General features: G+C 37.3%; 2 protein-coding genes and 1 long non-coding RNA gene across 3 annotated transcripts; 2 read left to right on the top strand and 1 right to left on the bottom strand.

Annotated features, from left to right (window-relative positions):
- The first annotated feature begins 593 nt into the window (after positions 1-593).
- On the top strand, positions 594-3489 carry LOC105119461 (haloacid dehalogenase-like hydrolase domain-containing protein At2g33255). Its single transcript, XM_011017601.1, has 5 exons — positions 594-1075; positions 1168-1210; positions 1816-1876; positions 2756-2890; positions 3128-3489. The coding sequence occupies exons 1-5, from the start codon at positions 736-738 to the stop codon at positions 3290-3292; spliced, it is 744 nt and encodes a 247-aa protein (XP_011015903.1). The 5' UTR covers positions 594-735; the 3' UTR covers positions 3293-3489.
- A 2538-nt stretch (positions 3490-6027) lies between these two features.
- On the top strand, positions 6028-9628 carry LOC105119459 (probable folate-biopterin transporter 8, chloroplastic). Its single transcript, XM_011017600.1, has 2 exons — positions 6028-6736; positions 7405-9628. The coding sequence occupies exons 1-2, from the start codon at positions 6232-6234 to the stop codon at positions 8562-8564; spliced, it is 1665 nt and encodes a 554-aa protein (XP_011015902.1). The 5' UTR covers positions 6028-6231; the 3' UTR covers positions 8565-9628.
- Positions 9091-9768, bottom strand: LOC105119460 (uncharacterized). The gene is made up of 2 exons (XR_841137.1): positions 9625-9768; positions 9091-9479 (listed from the first exon to the last, which is right to left on the bottom strand). It is a non-coding gene; the product is annotated as an uncharacterized LOC105119460 (long non-coding RNA).
- Positions 9769-10406: the final 638 nt, after the last annotated feature.

Below are 10406 nucleotides of genomic sequence, written 5' to 3'. Positions count from 1 at the left end.
TTTAAAAGTTATTTGTTTTAAAAAAGAAACTTTGTTTGTTCGGTGGCCTAAGTTTCTTCTAAAAAGTTTATTTTTTTAAATTTTATTCTTCAATATTTAATTTTTTTAATTTTTTTTTATCTTATTTTCTATTTGATTATCATATCTACATCATTTTATTTGTAGGTTTTGATACCTTCATTTGATTATCTTTTCAAATTTTTTTTTTAATTTTATATTTTGATTCGTGAGGAACTATGATTATTATTTTTTTTAGTTCTTATTTTATGATACTGCATCGTTAGATTTTTTTTTAAGCAATAATAACACTTTAGCAAAAAAATTTTACATTGCAAAAAAAATTATCTAATTCATGAGGAAGCATTTGCTGTCTATCTAATTTTTTTTTCTACATAAGCTCCAACTTTATTTTACAAGATAAAATTAAAAACAAGTTAAACGAAAATTTGACAAAAGACGCGACGATAAGAAATTTGTTGAGTAGAAGGCATACATAAATTCAAACAAAAACATAGAAATCACAAAAAATAAATAAATAAAGAGATGAAATTGGTGATGAATGGTTGAAGGATACAAGGAATGAAATGATGAATACAAGGTCTCCACCTTCGGACAATCATATGAGAAGTTTTCACATGTTAATTTTAATGGAAGTACGTGCCCTAACGCACCACAGCTTCATCACCTGTACCCTCTCCCTTGCCACCAAAATATCTCCCACCAAAATACCGTACGATGCCCTCCCTTCTCTTCAAATGCATCCCCTTCATACACCCAAAACCTCACCCCTTCCCTCTTTCTCACCTCACCGCTATGTGCACCAAAACCAAAACTCGCTTAAGAGGTGTCGTTTTCGACATGGACGGAACCTTAACCGTCCCCGTCATTGATTTCTCCTCCATGTACAAGGCCGTGCTAGGAGAAACCGAGTATCGCAGAATCAGACAAGAAAATCCATCTGGCATCGACATTTTGCATCTCATTGAGAGTTGGAGCCCTGATGAGCAGCGAAAGGCTAATGAGATCATCCTTGATTTCGAGCGACTAGGTCGCGAGCGATTGCAAATCATGCCTGGTGAGTCATTGGATTGCAGCGATGCGGCGTCGTATATTCGTTTCATACTTGGATTCACCTGCTGATTTTTTTGGGAAATTACTGAGCTGCAGGTGCAGCTGAGCTTTGTGGCTTTCTTGATTCCAAGAAAATTAGGTACTAAAAGTTTCAATATACAATTACTGGTGTTTCATTTGCGCTGAGGAATTTAGTTTATTTGTGATTGAATAACCTAATTGTTTTTTAACCATTCAAATGTGTGAGTTAGTTCCATATTATTAATCATGGCTATATGTAAGAACTACATTGGGGTAGCTTGAGTTGCTATAAAATGAATCTATATCTCCCATTTTACTACTCACAACAAGGTGGATTATTCGTTTACTGTTTTTTTTTAAATGGTGGGTTGGGGTTTAAAATTGAGTTTTGATTAATCTTATGTTACAAGTGCATATGTGCATGTTAGATTTGCTACAGAATGCGTGCTTGCTTGGTCTATTCGTGAAGTGATGATCTGGAGTGACGGGTTGAAAAGTTGAGAAAAACAATTTAATTTACTGCCAAGCGTGCAAGTGAAATAATGGTAAAGCAGAATTTCATATGATTTTGCATGTCAGGTGAAATTCAGAATGTAATTGATGCGTGACTTTTGCTTGCAACTATGCCATAGACAATGCAGCTCTTGTAATCACACTATGTTTTCCTAAAGAAATTATGTGGCACCTGTATGGTCATGATAACAAAGCTTTTACTTGTTTCAGAAGGGGATTGATTACGCGAAATGTCAAGGAGGCAGTAGATCTCTATCATCAACGCTTTGAGGTAAGTTAAAACACATTTAGTATAGTGCATCAAGGTTCTTGAGTGTATGTAACATGAAGATTATTTCTGCCATAGCTCCACAATCTTCTTTGAATGCTCGGATCAATCACATTTTAGTGTGCAATGCCTGAAATGGGCGTTTAAAGAGTGAATTGCTATAGCAGAATTTGTCAGGTTAAACATCTTCAATCTGTGTGGGTCTACAAACAAAATGCATTGTCTAGTCCATACAAAGTCCATCAGGACTGTAGATCAGGGAATGGGAGCTTCACGGCATAAACCTTTCCCGCGTCCAATTTGACTGTTTCTTCAAAACCACGTTTTCACTCTCCCTCCCTCCCTCCCTCCACAAAAGTCCCTCAGGATTGTTTATGTGCTTCCTGAATCCTTAATTTACGTATAGATCATACTTATTTTTTTTATCAATCCATATATATCATTCTTGGATTCTTCTCTCACTTGAGCCTGGACACCTCACATGCTTGCTCAAAGGTTTGCCTCTTATTGTCACGAATAACTGATACCTCCCTTGGCTCAATTCTTACCATTTTGTTTCAAAGAGCAAAAGGTTTGTAATTTTGCTTAGGCTTACGCAGGAAAAGAAAGCTTCTGCTGAAAAGAACCCTTTTTTCTTCAGTCCTTCCTCCCACTTTTAGTGTATAGCCACCAAAAAGTTCTGTTACATTTTTCAGAAAAAAATTATAAAAGGACCTTTTTCTAATTTTAAGCAAACAGCAAAACCAATACACCTCTTCAGATGTGACCCAGTTTTACATGTGCTTGTGTCCGCATTGTCTGCCCTTTGCACTGGGAACCTTTTTAATTGTTCTACCAGAAATATTATGTTTTAATCTTCCATGCTATGTGTTTTTGCTGCAGATTGTGTTTTCTCCAGCATTAAGCAGGGAGTTTCGTCCTTATAAGCCAGATCCTGCTCCTCTGCTGCATATCTGTTCAACTTGGGATGTCCAGCCCAATGAGGTCATGATGGTTGGTGACAGCCTCAAAGATGATGTGAGTGATATTCTTCTTAAGTTTTTTTTTTGATACATTGTGCTGTCTTTGATGCTTATATCAAAAGGATGGAAGTTTGCTTCTACGACTGAAGGGTTGATGTGATACAATTATTCTTAGTTGCGTCGATTGCTTCTACGACTGAAGGGTTGATGTGATACAATTATTCTTAGTTGTGTCGATTGATTGTGTGACCACTGCTTAAGCAATGGGTGATTGATTTTATGGCTTGTACAGGTGGCCTGCGGAAAGCGCGCCGGAGCCTTCACATGCTTGCTTGATGAAAAAGGGAGGTACGGTTCTGCTGATTTTACCGAGTTGGATCTAGAACCAGACTTCAAGGTCGCTTCCCTAGCCGAAGTTCATTCACTATTGGAGACAAATTTTGATTTGATGCCTTGATTTTCAATGTCCTGATGAAGACTTTCTACACTTCATTGGAGAAACATTTTGTATTATTGTCATGTGAGCGAGGACTTAAAGAGGGAACGAAGTTAAAAATCCCCTTCATGATGTTAAATGGTCAAGAATCAAAGGCCATGTCACTAAATAAAGAAAAGGTGGCCAATTCATAAATATAACTAGCCATTGAACTTTTTTTTATCAAAAAAAATATTAGGTATGTTAGTTGTTTTAATGTGTTTTTTTTACATAAAAAAATTCAAAGGATAATTTGAATAGCTTAGGCAAACAAGATTAAGATATTCTACAATATAAAATGATATGCATTTAATTATATTTATTGAATTTATTTATCTAAATAAATAAAAGATAAATTTATACCCGAAAAATCTATAAATTAAAAGATAAATATAATTGAAATTGGTTAATTAAATTTATGCCATAAAAAATACATTAGTAATATAATTTAAAAATAAATGTTTTTTTATTTTTATAAAGTCTTTATTTGTGTTAAAAAAAAATATGAAAGAGGCATTGATATATCTTAATTTCTAGGTTTTTCTTTTTTGTTGTTCCTTTTGTAGTGAGAATATGAAGAAAATTAACCTATTGGGGGTTGAAATTATGCCTTATGACTTGTGAAAATAAGGAAGATGACGAAGGCTAGAAAGAGAATGTAACTAGTGCGGTGAAGTTGTAACTGATACGTCTTTTTACTCTGCCAAGACAACTGGATAAATGTCAAAGATATAAACAATAATTTTAGCTATGTTATTTAACCATGACAACACATAGCATTGAGTTTGGAATGCTCTTCTGCTTTCTAGGATCAATGTTTATACCCACTATCTTGATATAGCTGATGCAGAATGATTCAGTGACAGATTGCGAAGAAGCTGTATGCGAGCCAGGGAGTGCTCCGCCACACATTTCAATCGTCCCCCTGGAAAAGCCTATCAGATTCTGCTGCCCAGGACAAACTGTGTCTACAAACTTATGCAGGGTTTGGTGGCTTGTGGGCTACAGGATTGAAAATATCAGAGCGCAGTAGTGTGTCCAGTGGAGTTTTTTGTTAATGTTTAAGGGAGAATACAACGTGAAGATAGAGGTCATGCAAAAAGAGATTTACAGTGTGAGGATTCTTGGTAAGATTCCCGGGCTCCTTCTACTCGGTGCTTCAGGGACTGGTGACTTGAATGGATGAACTGTTGATGGAAGGGATGACTAGTTGATGACTTTTGGGACAAATTGAACTGAGTATGGTTGTTTGAAGATTAAGAGGTAGGTGCTTGATGTACAGAAAAAAAGTTAACACCAACACAAAAAAAAAAGAAAAAGAACAATTGATTGCTAATTTAAAAAATTAGAATACTTATCTGAAAATAGTTTAAATATCATTAACTCAATTATAAAAATCATGAAAGTTTAAATACTTATTATTATCTTAAAAAATCTCCAGGACTTGGATTCCACACACACGCACACGTATATATACCTTCACCGTTAATAGTTGCCAATCCCGCCTCACCGGTAACTCTTTTACAGTGAAATCCATCAACAAAAGGCTAGACTTGTGGTAATCGATTTTTTCCAAAACAAAGATATTTTCGAGCTAGCAATCAACCACACGGGTATTCTAAAATAAAGTGAGGCCATATGCCTTTTTTCTCAACTAATGAAAGCTATCTATATCACTGCCAAATAAACGGGGCAATTCACCAGGACATTAAGCCCAAAAACATCTTAACGGACAGCAGATTCAGGGTGAAGCTTGCGGATTTTGGATTCGCTAAGGTTGTTAGGAAGAGAAAGACTGTGAATGGGGTGTGGGGTCACCGTAATATAGAGCGCCTGAGGTTTTGTTGGGGAATGAATATGATGAGAAAGTGGATGCGTGGAGTGCTGGGGTGGTGATGTGTATTATGTTGGCGAGGTCTCCTCCGTTTAATGGGAAAACGATTGAAAGAGATTTCCAACGCCATTTTGATAAAGGATTTGAGGATTCCTGATGAAGTTTTCTAATCGGTTTCAACATCAGTTATAGATCTTTTGAAGAGGATGTTTTGTAGGGGTCCTGCCAGGAGGTTGTCTGATGAAGGAGTATCAAGTGATCTGCTCTTGTTTCTAATACTTCGAGTTAATCACAGGACATCCATGGTTTTTATTTCTCTAGTAAGATATATTTGACGAGGGTGAAATTGTAGTAGAGGTTGATGTTTCGTGGCTCTTGCATGAGGACTAATAGTTATACTTCATAACATGTCTGGTTCTGGGGTAGAGGAGATTCTTCAAGGCCAGAGATTTTTATAGAGCACCACTGCATATTGCTCTGAGTATCGTGGTGACTGCAGCTGCTTGCTTGCTCGACAAGGATGATGAAGCTGTTTGGTTAACATGTTGGTAATTATGGTGAAACTGATGTTTTTGCATTTTAAACTATTTCAAAAATACTTTTGCCTATTTTAATATATTTATGAATAAAACACAACATCTACCTTTTTTCTAATAAGCCTGGAGTACATCTTCTTCGATGTCACCGTCTTGACCCTTAAAATTCTGCCTAATTTGGACTCGTCATCCTCCTATCTCCTTGTAATTGATGGAGAGAGAAGGGCCCACCAAATCCCCGTTAATAAAAAAACAGCAGAACAAATCAAGCCATCATCAGGCATAAGCTGCCTAGAATCACGCATTCGTACAAGATTCAAAACCCTTTCCTGCCTAGAATCACGCATTCTTACAATATTCAAAACCCTTTCCTGCACTCTTCTAGATTTCTCTCTTCCCTTGAAAGCTTCATCATCTTTCTTCTTTCAGCAACCTTAAACTGGGTTTTTCGCTTGTGTTGCACCTCTTGTTTCCAACTCACAAACTGAGTCATTATAAACTGCATGGACATTAATCTTAGTAACTTCTTAACCTCTTAGTAATCAAGAATTATGTTTCCTTTATCAATTGCCAGTCAAAGTCCAGTTACCAAGTTGTCTCCAGATAACCCAAAAATAAAAATATTCTCTTCTAACAAGTTATCTCTCTTGAAACCAGTTCCATGCTCTTTTCACAAGAAGAACCCCAACACCATTAACAACCCTTCAAAGCCCAAGTCTTATCCTTTTAGCTCTATTTTAATAGCCCCAGATCAAGTTTCTCCTAAGAAAGGTAAGGTAAGCAGGGGATACGAGGAAAAGAGAGGTTTTGGCCATTTGGGTAGCCAACAGATGCTGGCTTTGTGTGGGTTAGGGTATTGGATGCAGGGTTTTAGGTGCTTTCCTTGGCTTGCTCTCAACTTCCATATGGCTCACAATCTCAACTTGCATTCATCAACGTTGCAGCTTTTGCAAAACTCTGGTAACTTTCCCATGGTGGCTAAGCCTCTTTATGGAATCCTCTCTGATGCTCTTTACACTGGAGGTGCCCGTAGAATACCTTATATTCTAGTGGGAGGTTGGTTGTCTTATATCTCCTCTGCTTTGTCTAGTTTATGTTTTTCAGTGTTCGTTGCTTCTGTTTAAGTTGCTCTTAATCAATCATTTTGACAGACAGTTTTTTGAATTTTTATGTTTTAAGCTTATTGTTGGAACTTGAATATGTTTTCTAAATTACGCTAGATTAAGTTTTATTGGGCTTTGATTCTGGCATTCAGACCTTTGCTTGAATTGCCTCCCTTTCTTTTCCCTACGTAGTTATGCCGCAATATTCTTTTTATCAATTTCCATGTCCAAGCCTTCTGTGCATGGACAATAAAAAGGTGAGGTACCTTAATTTGTCAGATTAGATTTCATAGTGGCTGACTTTGACGAGATTCTATCTCTTGTTATCAAGTATAGTCTTTAAGAATGCTAGAACTTGAGGGTGTATAGCAAATGGTGATACCCCCCCACCCCTCAGATGTCTATTGGAAGACATTGTGGGGATTTTGTTGAAGGGAAGAAAATAGGTGCAGATCCATCATGAGAGATAAGGGAAATTTGAAAATTCGAAAATTTGAAAACTCAATTCTAAGCCTATTGTTATCATGGGAGTAAGTTTGTCACATCCCAAATAATTTTAATGAATTTATCTGGTGGATTGATCTAGCTTATGAAAGAAGTTGACAGAAGTGAAATTCTCAGTCTTTTTGCAGGTGCTAGCTTGGGGGCTACTAGCATTGATCCCAGTTGCACGGGAAGCCCTTGGAATCCTTATGGCATGCATTCTTATCAGTAATCTTGGCGCTTCTATCACAGAAATAGCAAAGGATGCCCTCGTTGCAGAATACGGCAAAAAAAAGAGACTTGGGGGCCTCCAGTCTTATGCATTTATGGCGTTAGCTGTTGGTGGAATCCTAGGCAACTTGCTAGGTGGTTGTTTCTTACAGAAAACACCACCCAAGACCATGTTCCTTGTATTTTCAGTTCTGCTATCTCTTCAACTGGCATTTTCATCAACAGTGAGAGAGAAATCTCTTGGTTTATCAGAACCATCCGATCACAACCTTGTGAAGAAATCAATTTGGGAGAATATTAGGAAGCAGATAAGTGATCTTAAAACTGCATTAAACGATGACAACATCTCCTGCCCTCTCACTTGGATTGTAGCTTCTATTGCCACGGTCCCGGTTCTCTCAGGTTCCATCTTTTGCTATCAAACTCAGTGTCTACATCTTGATCCTTCAATTATTGGAATGTCACGCGTAGTTGGTCAGTTAATACTTCTTTCCACGACTATAATCTATGACCGCTTTTGGAAAGAAGTGCCTATGAGGAAATTAGTTGGTGCAGTCCAGTTTTTATATGCCTGTTCTCTTCTTCTGGACCTTGTTCTAGCGAGACAGATCAATCTTAAATTGGGAATTCCCAATGAGGTGTTTGCCTGTTGTTTTTCGGGTTTAGCAGAAACACTTGCACAATTTAAGCTCCTTCCTTTTTCAATGCTATTGGCTAGTTTATGTCCACAGGGTTGTGAAGGATCTCTTACCTCTTTCTTGGCATCATCGTTGTGTTTATCATCAATTGTTAGTGGGTTCTTGGGCGTTGGGTTAGCTTCTCTGATTGGAATAACATCTGGTAATTACTCAAGCCTGCCAGTGGGAATTTTGATACAGTTCCTTGCAGCATTATTGCCTTTAGGATGGATTCATCGTTTATCCATGTCCAAACCCATTGTTGAGAAGGAAAGAAGGCGAGGTATGAGTAAAAGAACACGAAAAAATAGAAGGGTTGGAAGAGTGGTGTTCGGCTCTATTTATGTTTACCACCGTGAAAGAGAATCTGATTCTGATTCACAGAGATAAACAAGCTAGAAGGACGATAACATTTTGCTGGACAATGAGTGGTAGGAGATTGGAGCATTAGAATTGTCTTCACACTGCCGAATCGTTGAATCATATGGGAATGTGATGCACTGTTTGCTATCAGTTCTACCGAGCCTATCTCAGCTGCGCTAAGATTGGAATGACCCTTCAATTAGTACAAATCCTCTGGCAAAGATGATCAATTTGTGTTAACTGGATTATTGTTTCACAAATGTGCACACATACATCAGCTCAGCCGCTCCATTCAAGCATTCTTGATCATTGAATTTTGTTATTGGATCCCAAGACTTGCTTCTGATATTTCTTAAAGTGAGTAGTTTAATTTCCAGAGGATCATATCTGCTGCGCATCAAGTTCATCTGGCAACTTGAGGGATGGTGAACAAGGAGGAAGGCATGTGGATGATGCATTCGGCTGAGCCATTTTAATCATGGAAGGCCTATATACCCAATGGTTAACTTTTTGGTAGTAATTCCTCCATGTTTGACTGTGGTACTCTTCTTCCTAAGCTGTAACAGGCCATTTCTTTACCAAAATAAACGCATCAGAGCATCTTTAGGGAGTTCCTCGTTGTATGAACGAGAATTCTGTACATGGTTTACATTACATGAAAGAGAAACTGACAAATTTTCATTCAAACCCTATTATTTGCTTGCTTGTCCCCAATTGTCTTCCATCAATTTTGTGGTGTTTGTATCGTTGCCGATGGATAGATAGCTAGATAACATGCCTTTGGACAAGAATTGACACAAAAAATTGTTCTTGCGGCTTCATGAATGAGAGTACATTATGGCTTCCAGTTGCACTCTACTGTGTCTTGTATTATGTACTTCTGAGTGGAAATAGGCTCAGCTTCTGCCATAATACTAGAGCCATTTTGTCATGGACAATATCCTGCAATTTGTTTTTAACAGGAACTGACCAATATATGAGCCTACCGGTGAGAACATTTCCACATCCACGATGAACAGCTCAAACTTAAGTAGATGGAAGTCTTTCTGCATGTGAAAGAAACTCGAGAGTCAAGATAGGAAGCTACCTGGGTACAAGTCAACCGATTCAACGATCAACTCACTGGTGAGGTAATATGCGTTGAAGTAAGAAAGCATACTTTGATCTCAATCTCCCCGGTTATTAAAGGAGCCAGCTGGTTTGGCAAAACTACCTTAGTTTTTACCTCAAGAAGCCTTGGCACCCCGCCTCCGTAACGGTTGTACAGCTTAAGAAGAGCAATTTCAATTAAATGGTGTAAAACTATGGTTAGGGTTCTGCCTCATGGTGCTATTAATAAATCCTATAGCATGGATGGATGCAGGAGGGTTGAGGGTGCCGAGCAGAGGGGAGGGGACAGTTGAATAGAGAAATGAAATTACGAGAGAAAAGAAAACATGAAAATTCCTATTCCGTGCATAGTTTGTTGACTAATCCTCGTACCAGAACAAGTTTGGCGAAGTGAACATCAAGCATTGATATCAGATGGTTTCACTTGAAGCCGCATTTATAAGAACCTTAGAACCACCAGCAACTCTGCTTTTTATTTCTAGACGTTTGAAAATAATTATTTTTTAAAATATTTTATTAGAAAAAATTTAAAATAATACTTTTTTATTTTTTAAAATTTATTTTCAACATCAACATATCCAAACAATTTAAAAAAATTAATTTCAAGTAAAATTTTATTTAAGTTTTTAATAAAAAACATGTTAAAACACACTCCTAAACACCTTGTCATATCAAGCGTTTTGTGCTCCAAGAACCTTGTTGCTGGATGTTCTGAATCTTTGACTTGCAAAAAAAAAAAAAAATGGAAAAAAAAAAAAA

Source organism: Populus euphratica, unplaced genomic scaffold (genome assembly GCF_000495115.2).
Source record: "Populus euphratica unplaced genomic scaffold, PopEup_1.0 scaffold2971.1, whole genome shotgun sequence".
In the NCBI taxonomy this organism is placed as follows: Eukaryota; Viridiplantae; Streptophyta; class Magnoliopsida; order Malpighiales; family Salicaceae; genus Populus; species Populus euphratica.
This window is presented reverse-complemented; position numbering and strand designations above follow the sequence as displayed.

Excerpts from the sequence above, each read along its gene's own strand:
- LOC105119461 (XM_011017601.1), top strand. The coding sequence starts at position 736 with ATGCCCTCCCTTCTCTTCAAATGCATCCCCTTCATACACCCAAAACCT. Across the intron at positions 1,076-1,167 it reads GCGATTGCAAATCATGCCTG|GTGCAGCTGAGCTTTGTGGC; the intron begins GTGAGTCATTGG and ends ACTGAGCTGCAG. Across the intron at positions 1,877-2,755 it reads TCTATCATCAACGCTTTGAG|ATTGTGTTTTCTCCAGCATT; the intron begins GTAAGTTAAAAC and ends TTTTTGCTGCAG.
- LOC105119459 (XM_011017600.1), top strand. The coding sequence starts at position 6,232 with ATGTTTCCTTTATCAATTGCCAGTCAAAGTCCAGTTACCAAGTTGTCT. Across the intron at positions 6,737-7,404 it reads ACCTTATATTCTAGTGGGAG|TCTTTTTGCAGGTGCTAGCT; the intron begins GTTGGTTGTCTT and ends TGAAATTCTCAG.